This window comes from Mesoplodon densirostris, chromosome 4, assembly GCF_025265405.1.
Source record: "Mesoplodon densirostris isolate mMesDen1 chromosome 4, mMesDen1 primary haplotype, whole genome shotgun sequence".
In the NCBI taxonomy this organism is placed as follows: Eukaryota; Metazoa; Chordata; class Mammalia; order Artiodactyla; family Ziphiidae; genus Mesoplodon; species Mesoplodon densirostris.
This window is the reverse complement of record NC_082664.1, coordinates 150,623,376-150,643,111: the sequence shown is the minus strand read 5'-3', so window position 1 is coordinate 150,643,111 and position 19,736 is coordinate 150,623,376. Positions and strand designations below refer to the sequence as shown.

Below are 19,736 nucleotides of genomic sequence, written 5' to 3'. Positions count from 1 at the left end.
ATAGCACAGGGAGCTGCTTATGGGGCCTAAGGTCCAGGGGCTGGGATTCAATGCCCACACAGGGGCAGGAGAGGTGGTCTTGGGCCCTGGGAACCTCTGAGAACCTGTAGAAAGCCTTCATACTAAAGAGCCGCCCTCATGAAAGGCCAGCAAGCCCAGGGAAGCAACAAGGAAACGTAATTTTGTCCTTGGCCCTTGGGTGGGGAAAAAACATCTCGCTAGAGAAAATGAAGAGCCAAACCCGTGTCAGGGTGAGTGTGCAACCTCAGCCGTCAGCCCTTGCAGCTCAGGACTCCCAAGCTGAGGAGCTAATGTTACTGCTGGTCCTGAACCAGTCCTGAGACCCCGGGGTGCCTGTTGAAAATAAAGGAAAAAAATAAAAGTAGCCACCTGAGGGGTGTGGGAATTCCACAGAAAAACAAGCTCCCCTTAAAAATGAGTTGAAAATAAAGATTACAATTGTTCAGCCAGAAAAAGGAATGAAAACCTGCCATTTGGGACAACATGGATGAACCTTGAAGGCATTATACTGAGTGAAATAAGTCAGAAGAGAAAGACAAACACCATACAATCACACTTATATATGGAATCTAAAAAAAACAAAACAAAAAACCTAACTCATAGCTATAGAGAACAGATTGGTGGTTGCCAGAAATGGGGGGTGGGGGTGGAGGGTGAATTGGGTGAAGGCGGTCAAAAGGTATAAATGTCCAGTTATAAAATAAATAAATCTTGGGTGACTCTAGTTAGTAATACTGTATTGTATGTTTGAAAGTTGCTAAGAGGGTAGAGCTTTTTTTTTTTTAATTTTGTTGAAGTGTAATTGATTTACAGTGTTGTGCTAATTTCTGCTGTACAGAAAAGTGACTCAGTTCTACACATATATATTCTTTTTCATATTCTTTTCCATTCTGATTTATCACAGGATATTGAATATAGTTCCCTGTGCTATACAGGAGGACCTTGCTGTTTATCCATCCTATATATACTAGATTGCATCGGCTAATCCAAAGTTCCCAATCCACTTGGGCAACCACAAGTCTGTTAAAAGAGTAGCTCTTGAAAGTTCTCATCACAAGGAAAAAAAACTTGTAACCAGGTGTGGTGGCTAATATTAACTAGATTTATTGTGGTGATCATTTCTCAACATATAAGGTCTTTAAAAAGATAAGAGAAGGAATAGAAAAACAATAAGAACAGAACACAATGAAAAAATAGATGGATGTGAAAAAAATAACTTTTAGAAATTAAAAAAAAGCAAAGTCATTGAAAAAAAAAAAACCAAACTCAACGGATGGGTTAAACAGTAGATAAATGCAACTGTAAGGAGAACTTGTGATCTGGAGATTATCCAGTAGGCCACACAGAACAATAGAGAAGAAAATGATGAGCACTAGAGAAACATGCAGAATAGGTTGAGACGGTCCAAAATAATCTAATGGGAATTCTAGAAAGAAAGAATAGAATAAAAGAGGGAAAGTGATAGGCGATGAGATTGTGGTTAAAAATTTTCCAGAATTATCCAGAAGTTTCCAGAATTATGCAAACTTCAGTATGAGGTAGCACCCTAATACATCCTAGTGAAACTTCAGACTATCAGAGACAAAAAATATATATATATTAAAAACAACCAGAGAAAAAAGATGGATGCTCTACAATGGGACCATAATTAAGTGAGAGCAGATTCACCCAATAACACGCAGGCCAGAAACCCGTGTAAAAAATAATGTTTGCATCTGAATTTCCCAGCACAGTGTTAAATACAGAGACAGTGCTCTTTGTTTATGTATTGAATAGATGGAATGAATGGGCGAAAGTGGTTTTCCATCCCCATAAAAATGGATCTCTGGATACAGAAAAAATTCTTCTCTTAGGTGTATAGGAGGAAAAAGCTCTGAGTCCTAACTCCTTTTACCATATGAACTTTGGACTTCTCTGAGCTCACTTTCCTCTTCTGTAACATGGGCCCTACATTGCATTCTGGAAACATCACATCCAACCCACATTTACTGGGCACTGTGGAGGCCTCACCCAGAACTGGCCCTGGGGATACAGCCTCTGACGTAACAAAGCCCCATCCCCAGGGAGAGACTTTCACAGTTCATCGATGACCACCGGGGTGACAAGGGCTGTGAGAGTGGTAGGTTCTGGGTGCCACGAGAGTGCAAAGTCAGCAGAGACCAAGAGATTAAGAAGTGGTAGGTGAAGAAGGTAGGAGATGTACATTTTAGTTAGGAAGATGGCACGGAAACAAGCATGGAACTGCACAGACCACTGTGGGAAAGGCAGGTGTGTGGCATCAGGAAATGGTCCAGGGGAGCGAATGGCATGAGGGGCTGAGAGGCAGGAGGGAAAGAGGTGAAACCCAGAGGTGGGCAGGGAGCCGATTGGGCCAGGCCTTGTGTGCCTGGCTAAGGACCCTGGATCTCACCCTGGAAAGTAAGTGGTGCCAGAGAAGGCCCAGCACTGCTGCCTTGCCCACCTCCCAGGGGGAGAGCCCTGAACGAAAAGATGTTCTCTGTGATGCTTTGTACATCTCACAGGAACCTGGACGGGGGGGTGGGGGCACTAGAGTTTAAGGGATAACGCCTCCTGATTGGGCAAAACTCTTCTCAGCTACAATTTCTCCCTCTCCCAACAGGTGATGAAATTCTGGAACTTAATGGGGAATCGATGGCTGGACTCACACATCAGGATGCTTTGCAGAAGTTCAAGGTGACCATTTATTATCAATATATGGCCAAACTCTGGGGCCTTCAGACAAAGGAAGCAAGCTCCCAGCATCACCCTCCTTCCTTCAAACCTACAAATTCCAAATGTGGGCTCCTTTACGTGGGGCACCTTGCTGACACTGATCTAGGCACATTGTTCAAAAAAGACCTTACTCTGAAAGTAATAGTGTAATCAGGACTGTTGTCGGGGGCTGTATCAACTATTTCAGGTTTATAGAATGGTTTTATTTTATTTTATTTTATTTTTTTATTGGAGTATAATTGCTTCACCATGTTGTGTTAGTTTCTGCTGTACAATGAAGTGAATCAGCTATATGTATACATCTATCCCCTCCCTCTTGGACCTCCCTCCCACCTACCCCCCCATCCCACCCATCTAGGTCATCACAAAGCACCGAGCTGAGCTTCCTGTGTTTTACAGCCAGTTCCCACTAGCTATCTATTTTATCCATGGTAGTGTATATAGGTCAATCCTAATCTTCCAGTTTGTCCCCCCTTCCCCTTCCCCACCTGTGTCCACATGTTTGTTCTCTACATCTCTATTCCTGCCCTGCAAGTAGGTTCATCCGTACCATTTTTATAGCTTCCACATATATGTGTTAATGTACGATATTTGTTTTTCTCTTTCTGGCTTACTTCACTCTGTATGACAGACTCTAGGTCCATCCACATCTCTACACATGTCCCAGTTTTGTTCCTTTTTATGGCTGAGTAATATTCCATTGTATATATGTACCACATCATTATCCATTCCTCTGTCGTTGGACATTTAGGTTGCTTCCATGTCCCGGCTATTCTAAATAGTGCTGCAATGAACACTGGGGTACACATGTCCTTTTGAATTATGGTTTTCTCAGGGTATAACGTTCTATGTATTTATATTACAATCTTTAAAGTTTTGAAGACAGTCACTGAAAGATATTTTTTGAGTCTCCATCTAGTTAGTTCAATTCAAGACTCTATCTCTTTGGCATATATATGTATATATTTCGTATGTATATACGAAATGTATATAATGTATATATACGTATGTATATAAGATGTCATATCCATATCCAGACATACAAATATATGTCATGTATATGTATACACACATTTCTGTATCTCACACACACACACACACCCCCGCATGTGGCCACATTTCTTTAAAAAGCTTTCTACTATTGTTCCCCACAAAGGCCCGGGCTCTTGCCCTTGCCCCGAGCTGCTGCTGGAAGCCGTGGCCCTCTCTCTTTCCTTCCAGCAAGCCAAAAAGGGCCTCCTCGCCCTCACGGTGAGGACCCGCCTGACGGCCCCCCACTCCCTAAGCAGCCGCCTATCCCCCACACTGTGCCGCTCCCTGAGCTCCAGCACCTGTGTCACCAAGGACTGCAACTCCTTCATCCTGGAAAGCCCTGAAGCGCCCGCCAGCAGTGCCAAGCCCAACTACAGGATCCTGGTGGAGGTGTCCCTGAGGAAAGGTAGGCTGGCCTCCTGGGGGCCCCGCTGTCTTCCTCCGCCCTCTGCCTGGGCCTCCCTCCACTGAGCTATCTCCCAGACTTTCTTTGGCTGGAAACAGGCCCGGGCGTTGTCCTTTAGCAGATTTTACGGCTGCTGTTTAGCCCCAAGGTCTAGGGCTCTGTTTGTTAACAGAAGCCCGGGACACACCATCCAAATTCAGTCAACATGTCCCAGTGCAGTGGATAAAATAAAACAAAAGGAAGCAAACACAAATCTCTCTCTCTCTCTCTCTCTCTCTCTCTCTCTCTCTCTCTCTCTCTCTCTCACACACACACACACACACACACACTAGACCAGGGGTTGTAGCTCTATAGCTAATCTGCTAAGAGACCTTGGGCAAATCACTTGCCCTCTCTGGGACACTTTTTTTCTCACTTGTGCCAGAAAATTGAGATCCTCTCAAGCGCAGACATTTGGGGATTGGCATCTAGTCCCTTCACACCCCCCAAGGGTGGATGCTAACTGCAGGGGGCTCAGCAGGACTCCCCTGCCAGATTGCAGCTAGGCTGAGACCTGGAGAATGAAGAGGAGGCGGCTCCCGCAAAGGGACCAGCTCAGCTTGTAGGGACAGAGGGAAAGCCAGTGTGGCTGCAGCGAGGTGGGCAGCCTGAGAAGTGGTGTTGGAGAACCTGGTGGAGGCAAAGAGACAGACCCTGTGGGACTTTGCCGCTAGATTCTCTTATAATTGCAATTGGGAGTCCTTGAGGGATTTCTAAGCACAGACATAATCAATCAGCTTATGCTTTAAAAGAAACATCTCCTAGGCGTCTGTAGAGAATGGCCTATAATGTGAAAAAATGGAGGCTTGGGAACCAGTTGCAGCCATTGGATCAGAGAGGATGAGAACGGTAGGTGAAGATGGGTGGGTGGCTTTGAGATCTGTTGTAGGAGAAGAATGAGGAATGAAGAGGGTAGACAGCAGGCAGCCTGAGGACTCAGACATCCCTGAGCCCCCAAGCCTGGCATGAATACTAGGCACAGGTCAGTACGTGCTGGCACATGCCAGCAGCTGTGTCCAGGACTCCCGGCCTGAGTTCACTGAGCAGGACATGGGGAAGACATGGCTCTCTTCCTTCCTCTGTTGGTCTCCGTGGTCCCTGGCCTTGGGGTGGTTTTTCCTCAGATCACTGGCATCAGAAATACCATAGGCAGGGTTTTTGTTGGATTGCCATATGTATATGACCCAGCTTCTTAATCTCTACCCCCAGAGATTTCGCTTCCACTGTATTAGAAGAGAGGCCCAGGGATCTATAACTTTTATATAAGTACCCCAGGCAATTCTGATGCCCGCAGGGCTTAAGAACTCTCACTCTGGTCAGGAAACCTGATCTCGGCAAAGAGCTCTGACCTTTGTTTGTGGACCATATCACAGCCAAAGTTCTTCCTCCATCAAACAGGGTTGCTAACAGTTGCCCATGGCTACCCTCATGGGACGTTGGGAGGACCAGCATCAGAGGTGAAAATACTCACAACTGTGCTTTGTAAATCACAGGTGCCAGGAGCAAACCATAAGAAGGTCTTTCTCGGGCTTCCCTGGTGGCGCAGTGGTTGGGAGTCTGCCTGCCAATGCAGGGAACGTGGGTTCGTGCCCCGGTCCGGGAAGATCCCACATGCCACGGAGTGGCTGGGCCCGTGAGCCATGGCCGCTGAGCCTGCGCGTCTGGAGCCTGTGCTCCACAACGGGAGAGGCCACAGCGGTCCACTCCATCTGGTCCTTCTTACCGGCTACCCCTCATTCTCCAGTCCTTTTGATGCTGGCCAGCCCCAGGCCCTCCTCTCCCACACACTCTGGGGGACCCATCCAGCCCCATGGTCCTAACACCACCACCTCCACGTTGATACTTTCAAACTTCAAACTTCTACCCTGCCTTCTCTGCTGGGTTCCAGATTCATCTACCCAACTATCTACTCCCCATGTCTACTTGGCTACTTCATAGGCATCTCAAGAGTGCCTGGGGCAAAACTGCACACCTGGTCACCATCCTCATGATTCTGGTCCTCCACAGGCATCCTGTTTTGGTAAACCAAATCATCACCCACCCAGTTACTCAAGCCAAAAAGTCTCAGAGTTCTTCAAGCTAAAAAAAATCTCTATGAGTTATCTTCATTTTAATTTATGAAATCCCCATATTGAATCCATCAGCAAGTCTGTCTTCAAGATGCGTTCTGTGTATATCCATCTCTCTCCAATTTCACTAGCGGTAAAGTCCAAGTCACCACTGCTGGGTGAAGAGTAGCCTCCTAACTGCTCTCCTTGTTCCCATTCTTGCTTGACCCTTCATAGCTCTTTCTTTTCCCAGCAGCCAGTCATATTTGGGGAAATAGAAATTAGATCATGTCACTTCCTGCTCATAAGTTTCCTATGGCATTCCTTCTCAATGGAGAATAGCGTCCTTTCACTGACACATCCTTGTTGACAAGGTTCCATTTAAGCTGGCCTCCCTGTCCTGAATCCTCTCATACCACTCTCTCTGTGATGGGCTACGTTCCGGCCACACTGGCCTCCTTTTTGGTCCTGCAGCATGGCCTGCTTCCTTTCACCTTGGGCCTTTGCATTAGCTGTTACCTTTTTTGGGAATGATCTGCCCCCATCACCACATCCCTGGCTCCTTCTTGTCATTCGTATTTTAGCCTAAATGTTGCCCTCTCTGAGCCCTAAAGTGGTCATCCTTTTGTGTTCTAGTGCATTCCCTATTAATTCTCTGCATAATACTTATCACTCCCTGACATCTTCCTCCCTCCTTCCTTCTTTCCCTCCCTCTCTCCCTCCCCCCTCCTTCCTTCCCTTTCCCCCTCCCTTTTCCTTTTTTTCCTTCCTCCCTTCCTCCCTCCCTCCCTCTCTCTCTCCCTTCCTTCCTTCTTTCCTTCCCAATTGACCTTAGCATTCTTATCTGCCTTGGTCACTAGTTGCTGACCCTAGAGCCGTGCCTACTCACAGCGATTCTCCATAAGCATGGGTGGAATGAATGCATTCATGAATAGGAGACACCAACGAACCCAGGACAGGTTTGGCACCTAATAGGCTAGTGCAACCCTGGGAAAGCTCAGTCACCAGTCCCCCTACCCCCATCCCGTTCTGCCTTCCAGAGGCTGGCGTTGGGCTGGGAATCGGCCTGTGCAGTGTCCCCTATTTCCAGTGCATCTCAGGCATTTTCATTCACACACTCTCTCCGGGATCCGTGGCGCATCTGGACGGACGACTCCGGTATGTCCTGATTTCTGTTTTTGAAAAGACCCCTGATTTACCAAGGAGGGAAGGAATTCCTTAGTGCATCAGGAGACTGACTGGGAGATGAGATATTTAGAATGATCCAGGGATAGCTCAGAGCCTTTGTCCTCAAAGTGTGGTCCCTGGACCAGGGGCATTGAAATCACTTGGGAGTTCCTTAGAAATGCAGAATCCCAGGGCCCTCCCCAACCCACTGAATCAGAACCTGCATTTTAACTAGATCCCCGGGAATTTGTATGCACGTTGCAGTGTAAGAGGCATTGTCTCAGAGAATATCAGTCCGAAACAGAAAACATGAAGTTAAACATACTTTAATTCAGATGTAAATAATACAGACTGTAGAGTGACATAAATAGGAGCTTCAAGGAGGTTTACCTGTGGAGTCAGTCTGTATGGAAAAAGAAGTTTACTAAGCAAATCAGTAGTATTAACTCCATTTCTTGGTAGCATAAGCAGAATATTTTCGGGCATTCCACATATATCTTTTTACAAATAACTTCTAAGAGAAGTAAAAATCTAAATTTTATTTTCAACAAGGGATCTGAGTTTGGTAATTACATTTTATTCCAGTTTAACTTGTTACAGTACTTTATACTCAGTCCAACACTCATGTGTGGTATAGCTTCTCTCCTATAGCGTAAGAAGATATATGCTATATATTTATATGTATCCCAGATCATATATCTTCATGTATATCTTCTTTACTGGGCTTAGGTTTTGCTGAATCAGGAGAGTTTGGCCATATGTTAAAATGTTTTCCTATCATTGTAGTATTGGGGTTGGCTAAAAAGTCCGTTGGGGTTTTTCCATAAGATGTTATGGAAAACCCCGAACGAACTTTTTGGCCAAGCCAATATATGCAAGCCCTGCTTAGGGTGGTATCTTGATGGAGCTTCTGAATTAGAGGTGGGCTTGCTGCTGTCATGGGCAGGAGGGTGACGGCTGATTTGCTGAGCTGCTGTGCTGTTACCTGGGACCGAGTGGCTCAGTCAGAGTGATGGCCTTAGTCCTAATATCTTTAGACAGAGTCTTCCCTCCTGGACCTGCAGCTGGGTAGGGACTGTTCTGGAAGCTTCCACTTTCCTTGGCATCAGGTGCTGTATGGCCTTCAGTTACCTCAGTGAAAATGTGTACTTTCTTAACAAGAAGGAGAAGGGGAACTAACTCAGTGACAGAAATGTAGAGGGAAGGGGCAGCCAACCACAGCAGGAGGAAGTGTGAAATCAGCCACAGAAGACCTGAGTTCCAATCCTGGCCCTGCTGATAACCAGCTAGGGCAGAGGAAGGCAAATGGGGGCCCACCATCTGTTGTTTTTGTTAAATAAAGTTTTATTGAAACAAAGCCATGCTCATTCATTTACATATTGTCTAAGGCTGCTATTTTTAGGCTATGACATCAGAGTTGCACCGTTGCCACAGAGATGGCATGGCCTGCAAAGCCTAAAATATTTACTATTTGGCACTTCCCAGAAAAAGATTTTTAATCCCTAAGTGACGTCTTATTGAGGAGATAATGTCACCCTCTCTGCCTCATTTTCCCCATGTATGAAGCAAGAGGATTGGATGGTACAAAATCCTCTGTGTATCGATGCAACCTTATTTTTTCTACCTCATTTTCCCCCCATTTCCCGCCTTACAAGAATGAACTCCATTGCCTTCCCTCTTTATTTCTTTTTGCAAGAACCTTGGCTGCTCCCCCATCCAGTTATTTCTTCTTTACCTTTTAGCACGTCCCATCTGCTCTTCCTGTTAACCATTCTGCATATGGGAACATTGAAGCCCCAAGAGAGGATGTGAGCAGTTAAATTGTGGTTAATTGGTTAATCCATTACATTGGTTAAACAACGCCCTCCATCTTGATCGAGCTTAAGTTAAATGGAAAGGGCAGAAAAAAGTTACAAACTTACACTTGGTATGCATTGTCTCCCACTTTGTGGTCATGCATGAAGGGGGTGTGCGATATGTCACTTTGGTCGGCCCTGTACTGAGTTTCAGTCGGGAGGCGAAGGAGGTCTCCTTATTGCTGTGAATTTGAGGTCTCATCACACAGCCCAGGCAGGACTGGGACCTCGGGGAAGCACATGTCCTGCTGATGAGTTTGCTGATGGCTTCCTGTTGTTGCCTCTGCAGGTGTGGCGATGAACTTGTGGAAATCAACGACTCCCCCGTGCACTGCATGACGCTCAATGAAGTCTACGCCATCCTGAGTCACTGTAACCCGGGTCCAGTCCCCATCATGGTTAGCCGACATCCGGACCCACAGGTGACAGCCTGCTGGGCATCCTCTTCTTCCCAGGCCCACTCTCTCGGGACTCAAATGAACCAAGTGTCTGTCGTAACAAGCGTCTGCAGAGAGGTCCTCTGACAAACTCCTAGACACAGAGGCGATTGGCATTAGCTCAGGGAAGCTCTTGCAGCTGGGTTACAGGCTATAGGGCAGGAAAATATAGACCCAGGGTTCCTGCTAGTAGATAGAAGAGATTCACTCGTGCATGCATCCAGTGGGTCCCCACTATGTGATTGTCTGGACCCGGGCACTGAGCACACAGGAAGAAGTGGGCTCGTAGCATGCATGCCTGCCCTCCAGAAGCTTACGTTCTCACTCGAGAGACTGACAGTGAAATCATTGCGATACAGAGTGGTAAGTACTATGAGAATACAGGGATATAGAAGGGAAGGTGAGAGAAAGCAAGAAATATCAGAAGTTAGTTTTCTCCAGGCAAAGAATTTGTGGAAGGTCATTCCAGGCAGTGGGAACACAAAGTTAAGCTGCAGAGTCGTGAAGGGACCTGTCGTGGAAGGAGAGGGGTAGGTTCTTGGGGCTGGGATGTAGGGACTGGAGGAGAGCATTGAGAACGGAGTTTGGCGAGGCACTGGGGTTACGTGGCAAAGGGATTTCCACAGGATGCTAAGGTGTTGTTTGCATTTTATTCCGTGAGTGGTAAGGAGCTAGGGGAGGTTTCTAGCTCTATATGTAACATGTTCAGGGTTTTTTTAACCCTTTGATTGCATGGCAGAGGACAGGATGGAGTAGGTGGAACTCGGAGTTTTTCAGAGGAAGGAAACGGATGGTGAGGACCTGAACTAAACAGCAGATGTGGGAAGAGAATAGAGAAGAATGGGCAACAAGAGGCAACCTGGGAAGAATCAACAAGATCTGTTGTCTGATTGCTCTGGGGCAAGAGATGGGGGAGCCTAGGAGAACTGGAGTATTTTTAGATGAGAAGACCGAGAGATGGCAACACCACCACCGGAGTAGAGAATCAGAGAAGGGAGGTGGGCTTGGAAGGGAAGAAAAAGATCTCAGTGTGGGATACAGAGAGATGGAGGTGCCTGGGGGAGGTTTAGTTAGAGATGCCCATGGGCCATTAGATTTAGGACTGACAGTGACTGGGAAGTGAGATCCAGGTGGGAGCAAGACTTGAGAAGTGCGGCCATGGGCGTGGGTGAGGTGACTTTGGGGACCCTGGTGATAGTCACCATCACTATTTATTTCATCCTTAGAGTGTACCAGCTGGGTTTGCCAAAGACTCGACATATACAATTGCATTTAGTTGCTATACATCCCTCTGAAGTCGGTAGGATTTTCCCCTCCAATTCCTAGATGAGGAAACTGAGGCTTAGAAAGGCAAAGGAACTTGCCCAGTGGTGGAGCTACGAAGTGGAGAAATGACGATTTAACTCCACAATAGCCTGTGTCCTTAACTAGTTGGCTCCCAAACTCCCAGCAGAGGTAGGACAGAGAACGGAATGATGGGCAAGATCCACACCTGCCTGTGTGGTGGGATTCAAACCCAGCCCTGCTCAGTTATTTTATTATTATTATTATTATTTTGCAGTACGCGGGCCTCTCACTGCTGTGGCCTCTCCCGTTGCGGAGCACAGGCTCCAGGCACGCAGGCTCAGCGGCCATGGCCCACGGGCCCAGCCGCTCCGCGGTACGTGGGATCTTCCCAGACCGGGGCACGAACCCGTGTCCCCCTGCATCGGCAGGCAGACTCTTAACCACTGCGCCACCAGGGAAGCCCCATTTCCTTCTTTTTTAAGGCTGAATAAGATTCCATTGTATGTATAGACCATATTTTGTATATCCATTCATTTGTTGATGGACACTTGGGTTGCTTCCACATTTTGGTTGTTGTGAATAATGCTGCTGTGAACATAGGTGTACAAATATCTGAGTCCCTGCTTTCCATTCTTTCTGGGTATATATCCAGATGTAGAATTGCTGGATCATATGGTAATTCTATGTTTAATTTTTTTGAGGAACTGCCATACTGTTTTCCATAGTGGCTGCACCATCTTACATTCTCACCATCAGTGTACAAGTGTTTCAATTTCTCCATATCCTAGTCAACACTTTTCATTTTCTATTTTTCTGATAGTAGCCATCCTCATGGGTGTGAAGTCACATCTCATGGTGGTTTTGATTTGCATTACCTTAATGAATAGTGATGTTGAGCATCTTTTCACATGCTTATTGGCCATTTGTATATCTTCTATTGGCTATTCAAATCCTTTGCCCATGTTTTACTTGGATTGTTTGATTGTTTTTGTTTTTGAGTTGCAGGAGTATGATTTGCAAATGTCTTCTCCCATTTCCTGAGTTGCCTTTTCACTCTATTGATTGTGCCCTTTGTTGACTGATACACAGAATATTTTCATTTTGACATTGTCCAATTTATCTATTTTTTTCTTTTGTTGCCTGTGCTTTTGGTGTCAAACAACGTATTTCTTAAAACCCTCTGTTCTTGGGCTTCCCTGGTGGCACAGTGGTTGAGAGTACCGCAAAAAAAAAAAAAAAAAAGAATGGAATAGCTCCCAGAGGTAAACTCTGAAATGGTAACTTGGCCTAGTTTTGCAGCAAGTAGTGGAGAGAAGGTTGGAGAGTTGAGAGGGGCTGTCTTGGGAACCCTATTACTGACAGATTTTGGACTTTACCTAGAAGATACTAGGGAACCATTGTTGCCCAGGGTGTTTTTGGAAATGGAATTTGTCAGCTCTTTGTAGAGTGGGTGTGAAGGAAAGAAACTAGAATCCAGGGCCTCAGCTTGGGACCTGGTACAGGACTCAGATCCTGATGCAAGAGTTTCCACTGTTTGCTTGAGGAGGTGATGGATATTTTCTAGGTCTCTGAACAGCAACTCAAAGAAGCTGTGGCCCAGGCTGTGGAGAATGTCAGGTTTGGAAAGGAGAGGCATCAGTGGAGTCTGGAAGGTAAGGAAACAGTGAACTTGCATCTGCAGTATCTTTGTCTTCTTAGAAAGCTTGAGTTTAGCCATTAACTCACCCTCTCCAATGGATCTCCATTTTACAGATGAGGAAATGGAGTGTGGGAGTCTGGGTTCCCCCGGAAGCCGACTCTGACATGGTGTTTGGCCTGCAGGATGTTTATGCAGAAGCATCCTGGGCTCCACACCTGTGGAAGGGAGGGGAGTCACAGGGCTGGGCAGAGGGACGAGCTGAGCTGAGATGACACCTGACAGCTTCCGCCAACCCCTGGAGCTCAAATGGCCCATCAGAGTTGTCCTGTTGGCAGAAATGGCTGGGCCTTTCTAGCCCCATCTCCATCAGGCTTTGGAGATGGGCTGCCCCTCGGGCGAGGTAACTCTCTGTAGCCAAGGTGGTCCCTGGAGGGGCTGACAGCTAGACAGCTACAGGCTATCTACTATCAGCACTCGGCACAGCTAGGACATCAAGCCCTTCCTTGAAGGGCCATCTAGGGGGTGCATCTCAGTCTCCATCACATGGAGACTCAGAGAGTTTGAATGATTTTCCCAACCTAAAGTCACTGGTGCTGGGCACCAGACCCAAGACTGCCGAGCTCCAAACCAAAGTGACATTGGAGGAGAATCAGACAGCCTGGGCAGTCAGTGTGCCACCCGCGGCTCACCTTGTGATCAAGGCCAGGGGTGGAGGTTCCCTTATGCTTCCAATGCAGGTGTCAAAAGGCTGGAGAGCAGCTGGCATGGGCGGCCGACCTTGGAGAAAGACCGGGAGAAGAACTCAGCTCCCCCGCATCGCAGGGCTCCGAAGGTCATGATCCGCTCCAGCAGTGACAGCAGCTACATGTCGGGGTCCCCCGGGGGCAGTCCCAGCAGTGGCGGAGAGCAGCCGCCCTCCGACTTGGAAGTCAGCACGCGCAGCCCCGGCCTGCCTCTGGGGCCGGAGCCAGGGGTGCCTCCTGGGGCATCATCCGGGCCGCCCCAGGAGAGCCCGGGCGGCCACCCGCCACTGAGACTGAAGAAATCCTTCGAGATTTTGGTGAGAAAGCCTACGTCCTCCAAGCCCAAGCCTCCACCCAGAAAATACTTTAAAAGTGACAGTGACCCTCAGAAGAGTCTAGAAGAGAGAGGGGACTCCCTGTGCCCTCCTGGACACACCTTGCCTACCTGTGGCCAGGTAAGAGTGGTGTCCGATGGGTTGAGCGTTCTCCCGCGCCAAGCAGGGTTGATCTTGAGCATTCGCAGAGCGTTAGCCGTGGGCAAAGGAGGATTCTCCTCCATCAGAGAGAAGAGGCTGGGCTCAAGCTTAGGGCCGACTGTGGAAAGAGAGGTTTGAAGCCTGGCAGATCTCAACTGAAGCCCCAGTCTTGTTGATTGGCTTCGGTGTTCCCATCCATTACACACTGGAATTCAGGGTTGTTTTCACAGCTCTCTAAGCCTCAGTTTCCTTATCTGTTAATTGGGGCCAAGTTTAGAGGCTCCCTCCACGGGCTAGCATGAGGATTAAATGGAACCGACCAAGTGGATGCCTGACAGACTCTCAGGCATAATGGTGTTCATTGCTATATTGGCTCTCCATGACACCCATGTCCTCCCATCCCACTCCCCTATGGGAAGGCAGGCTGACGGCCAGGCAGCTTCTACATCCTGGGCTGTTTTTATGCCCAGGCGCTGTGCTTTGTCTCAGTTAAGCCTGACAACCACCTGGGGATGAGGGTGCCCTTCATGCAAAGAGGAAACCGAGGGACTTGCTCAAGGTCACATTGCCAGTGGGTCACTTTATCACTAGGCTACGCTGTTTTTCACTTCTTCCCCAACAGCTGCCTTCTCTGGGCAGGTGGAACTGGGAATCCCCTCTAACAATCTGTAAAGGAGGGTTGGTAAATTTCAGCAGGAACAAGAAACCCCAGAGAGGAAGCTATTGAGTAGGAGGGGCGAGAGTGAAGAAGGGAGAGGAAGCCAGGTTACTGCAGAGGAAGCACAGTTTTGCAGAGCCGGCAGGATGTGGCTGGTTAGCAATTCATGATGAAGTTGCCGACTGACGTGGATCTGTTCCCGTGCTCCTCCTTTCTAAGCAAACATTTCATTTTCCTACGAGCCTGAGACCTATAAGTCCAGGAGGGCAAATTAGGAACAGAGAGGCTGAGAAGCCAGGCTTTTTACTTTGCCCCTGGAGACCCAGAAAAGGAGCGGATTTGCCAGAGCAGGTCTGCCCCAGCGATGCCCTTGGGCCACCTGGCCGGGTTGGACCAGATATGGGGCAGGGGAGTCTCCCCAAGTGAGGCTGCTGGAGGAGGAATCAGGGTTTCTGCTTCAAACTTCCTTCTTCTTCTGCAGAAGGAGATCTGCTGCAAGCAAAAGTCCCTTGTCTTTGCCACGCTGTGCTGCCTCTTCAGCATCCGTCGCGCCTGCCTGCACCCTCCCACCTTCTGCTGTGTCCCGCGTGGCCCACAGACCCTTCTACGGCCTTTTACAAAAGCACAACCAACACCACATCATTTTCCTGGGCGTTGGGGGTACAGAGAAAGGATTATAGCACAGCAAAAACAGGGGGCTGTTTGCTGCGCGTCATTCTTAAAAATCTCCACTGCCATGCCTGGGGATTTTTCACTGGGTGTTTCTCTCCTTGGCCCCAGTGTATAACATCTCTCCATCCTTCTCTCCCTCCCTCCACCTCCTCCTCCTCCCTTTTCTCTCTCTGTCTCTCTCTCTCTCTCTCTCTCTCTGTCCCCCCACCTCCCCCTCCCCCAGTCTTTTCTCTCCAGGGTCCCAAGACCCTTCTCAAGCTTTTATTACAACCCCCAAATCTTTTTCATCTACTGTAACTCAAGGGGACTTAACTTTCACTACCAAAATGACCTTCAGGGTATTCCCTTCAACAGAAGACCAATCCTCTCCCTTCTAGAAAATCAGCTTGAACTATCACTTATGGTTAAAAATCACTTTCTCCCCTAAGTCCACATCTCTGTCTTCTTTCCTTCTTTCGCTTCTCTCTCCCTCTTTCACCAAGCACTGTGCCAGGAAATACTATTTAGAGCAAAATTCAAGTAAAATCAAATTTATTTCAGGAGCTAATTAAAAAAAGCACAACTCCCATGAAGAGGGTGCAACATCAGGTGTGCTGATGAAAAGACAAAACACATCTGTGTCTGTTCCAAGATGCAAAGTTGCTTTGACGACGGTGGTTGGTACCCAGAGCATCGGCCTATGAAAGTGTCAACCAATCATGGATATAGACAAGTGTCACCTCATCTTTCAGAGTTCCAACTGGGCGAAATTAAATTTCAGCCACATATGATTTTTTCCTGCTGATGAGTGTCTTAGATACCGTCAGTCTAATATTTTAAGCTTCTAATGCCACGGCCAAGCCTTGCTTTTACGAAGGACTACTTCAAGGAACGCAAAGATTCCTTTGAGTTAGTTAGTCTCTCAGTGTTTCCAAAATGCCCCCCTAGACTCAGTTCTACACTAGGGACCTTGGGCTGGGACAATGCTTTGCGAACATATTTCTAACTTCTGTAGAATTTTCATTGCTGAAGAATGTTTCTTGACAGAAAGTAGGTATTAAATCTCAGGCCACAGGCATTTTCAATGTCTTTTTTAGTCCCAAATGGTGCATTTGTTCCTCCTTCCTTCCTTCTTTTTGGGAGGAAGCCTGCAGCCTTGTCAAATAGCCAGCCCGTCATTCCACCTGACCCTGGAATGAGCAGAACACAGATGCCATCCACGGCAGCATGGCAGAGTATTTTCCTTGCAGAAAAATTTAGGCAGCATCATTTTGATGATGTCTGCCTTTTTTTTTTCTGGATTGGTATTTTGCTTATTCCTTCTACTGTGTACGTCTATGTCTCTGGAATACTCTTCCTCAGCTTCTCTGCCTAGAAAATTCTTACCCTTTGCTCAAGAACCAGACAAAAAGCATTTCTCTTGGGAAGCCTTCAGCACCTCTCTGGGACAGAACTGGTGCTGGCTGCTTCTTCTGGGCCCTGACAGCATCTCTTTCATGCTGTATGAAAACCCAAACTCCAGTCAAGCATTGGATGGTTACTTGGTGCTTGGTCCATCTCATCCCTAGGCTGGTTTGTGAAGGAGCCTCAGTCCACATTCAGGCTTAGTGGGGAAAATGATTCTGCCCTAGAATGATATCACTCTGGGGGCTGCAAAGGGAAGTGATGGCACAGGTCCTGAGTATCTGTCATCCTTTGCAGCATGCTTTCTAAATAGCTGAATAATGAATCACAATGTAGAAAGCGATAGACACATTTTCCTCCAAGCATTCTAACCTTAACTTAGTGAAGATTAGAGGGCAGTTCTTTGCCTGGTTCTCTTCCCTCCTGGGACAGGGGGTAGTTTGGCAGAATGCAGTGGTAAATGAAGCAGTGACAGTCCCCCGTCCCCACTCCCAAGCCTCTTTTCCCTGTCACAGAGAGCCCAGGATCTTCACATATGTCAATAGGATGAGCCCTTGTTCTGGACACCAGCTCGTGGGAAGCAGAGGGATGCTCTGGGCCTCCAGGAGGTGCCGGCTCCCTGGGTCAGCCATGCAGGCACCACAGTGGAGGAAAGGCCCTTGACTGACAGGGCCGCTGAACTTCTCATTAAAGCATCTCAACGTCAGCTCTCCAGTCCCAATCAAAGTGCGCCTTGCCTTCTCACAGCTGGAGGCTACCGTTTTGACACGGTCTTGCTTCCTGTTTACACCACAGGAAGCCAGCGAAGTACTGCCACCGCTGCTTGTGCAGGAAGGCGCAGCAGGGAGAAGCCCTCACGCCACTGCCTGCAGCCCAGGACCTGCAGTCGGCCCGCAGACGACGTCCTCCTCAGAGGGCCAGCCGGGGAGGAGAGGAGGCAGCCCAGGTAGGTTTTCAGTTAGATCTGCCAGGAGGAAGGAACTTCCAGATCAAGGTCCGGTGCTAAGGGAAGAACGTGAGTTTGCCCAGAGCATTGGAGGATTCTACACAACTCGACAGCTGGACTTGGGCCGATGAACGGTCAGGAGTCCCCTGAGGCCGTGGGACTGCAGGACCGTGGGGTTGCTGTCCAGGGTGGGAACCTCCTGGCTGGATCTGTGATGCTGTGATGGGGGCGGGGGATGCAGGGGGAACTCGGGCCAATCCAGACAGTCAGCTGGAGAAAGGGGCCTTCGGGGAAAAGGTCCAGGGCACGCCCACCCAACCACAGTGAGCAGCTGCTCCCTCTAGGGTCACAGCGTTCTAGTAAGCTGCTTTCAGCATTTGCAAGTCTGGGAATGCGGGGTCAGAGAGGGAGGAATAAACAGCATGTTGCTGGTGGTCACCGCCTCCTGCGGGGGGAGGGGGGACGTGGATGGGAGGGGTGTGCCCACATGGTGCCCCTGGCAGGGCTGAGACCTGAGCTGAAGATGCAGAGCTTTGTTAAAAAGAGCATCGGACTTGGGGTCAGGGAGACCAGGGTAGGAAACCTGGCTCTGTCCTTCACGAAGGTGATTCTGGGCAACTTTCTTTATTTTTCTGAGCCTCAAGTCACTCATCAGCAAGCGGGAAATCACACAGCAGCCCAACATGTGATTCAATTCAGCAAGCGTGTACAGAGTGCTGGCTTCGTGAGGCCCTGTGCTAGCTTCGCGGGAGGGAGGGGGAGGAAGAGATAGAGATAGAGGTAGAGACAGAGACCGAGACGGGCGGGGGGGGGGAGAGAGAGAGAGAGAGAGAGAGAGAAGATATGAGAATGAATGAGAAAGAGAATGAGAGAAAGAAGAAAGACCAGTCCCTGCCATCAAGGAGCTCCCAGCAGTGGCAAGGTAATAACTATGTAGGTTACAAACCTACATAGTTATTACTCGACCTGTTTGAGAAACACTACGTGAAAAGCACGAGGGAGGCTCTCAGAGGTTAAGGGACATTATGAATGGAAATAGCTGGCACGTCTCACCCAGAGCAGCGGCCCTACCACTGGAGGCTCCTCCCCCCCGTCCCTCCCCTGAGTTACCCCAATTGAGGAACTTGCCAGGGAATGCCTTGGTGTTCTACTGGTAAGAGCTCCTTGTCCCAGTTTGCAGAGGGCTCTCCTGTAGAACGTCTGACTCCTGAGTCTTACGACAGGCCCTGCAGCAGAGCAATATGTAAATGCAGAACCAGGCTGAGGGGTAAAGCCCCCGGAGTCAGTACTAAGCACCCTGGCCTTTGGGATGATGCAGAAGGTCTCCTGGGCATCTTCAAGGCTTAGCGCTCTGCATGGTTTGCATACCTTGAGGGCTGGCGTTGAGACCAGGGGCAGGAGGAATCAGCCCTCCTTAAACTGGGCTGCATTCTGATGCCAAGCATACCCCAGAGCATGGAACCAGAGCAGCATACTCCTAACCAGGGAGAGATCAGACCTGGGGTGACCCAAGGGCCATGCATCTACTTGGCTTCTTGGCTGTGCAGGACTTGGGGGCCGGCCTCCCTCTGTTCCTGGGAAAGAGTCCGGGCAGACTCCCCTGTTCTGGCTTGTTCAAGACTGGCTTCCAAGAAAGACTTCCATAGGCGCCCCTCCCCACCAGTGGTGAGGGGCTGAACTTGACTAGGCGTGCCTGATAGAGCAGGTTGGAATGACCTGTGGGGCCGCCCCAACACCAATGCCCAGGCTGCATCCCAGGTGTATTAAATCAGAACCCAGGGCTGGACATCAGCATTCCTTAGGTTCTCCAGATTCCAATGTGCCAGCCAAGTTTGGGAATCGTTGTCACAGAGCTTCTTTCTACCTGGGATCCTCTCATCAGCTCTTTAGGTAGGGGGAATGCTCCTTTGCTGAGCAAGCTGGTTAATTCTTTGAGTAGGGGGAGTAGCAAACTCACATGACCTCAAGGACCAGATGGATGCTTTCATGTGTGAAATGCTGACCGGGTGAGGGCTGTAACTGAGTAGAGCTGGGGTGTGCACCGTCTGAAGGCGTGCACGCCCACTTTTTCTTTTTAATGACATGGTGGTCCAAACCAAATACGGCTGCCAATTTGTGACCCTTGGCTTAAAAGTTTAAAAGGTAAGAGGATTGCTTTGGCCTTTAAAGTTCTAATGAGTTATCTAAGAGGCT

The 19,736-nt window shown here is 48.5% G+C and overlaps 1 protein-coding gene across 1 annotated transcript in view; it reads left to right on the top strand.

Annotated features, from left to right (window-relative positions):
* The window catches only part of IL16 (interleukin 16), a 107,797-nt gene that overhangs the window by 77,001 nt on the left and 11,060 nt on the right, over positions 1 to 19,736 (top strand). The window contains exons 7-13 of the mRNA XM_060095361.1: positions 2,642 to 2,715; positions 3,976 to 4,192; positions 7,320 to 7,437; positions 9,592 to 9,724; positions 12,591 to 12,678; positions 13,403 to 13,863; positions 17,393 to 17,543. Coding sequence (XP_059951344.1) covers positions 2,642 to 2,715; positions 3,976 to 4,192; positions 7,320 to 7,437; positions 9,592 to 9,724; positions 12,591 to 12,678; positions 13,403 to 13,863; positions 17,393 to 17,543 — 1,242 coding nt within the window. The remainder of the gene's footprint in view (positions 1 to 2,641; positions 2,716 to 3,975; positions 4,193 to 7,319; positions 7,438 to 9,591; positions 9,725 to 12,590; positions 12,679 to 13,402; positions 13,864 to 17,392; positions 17,544 to 19,736) is intronic.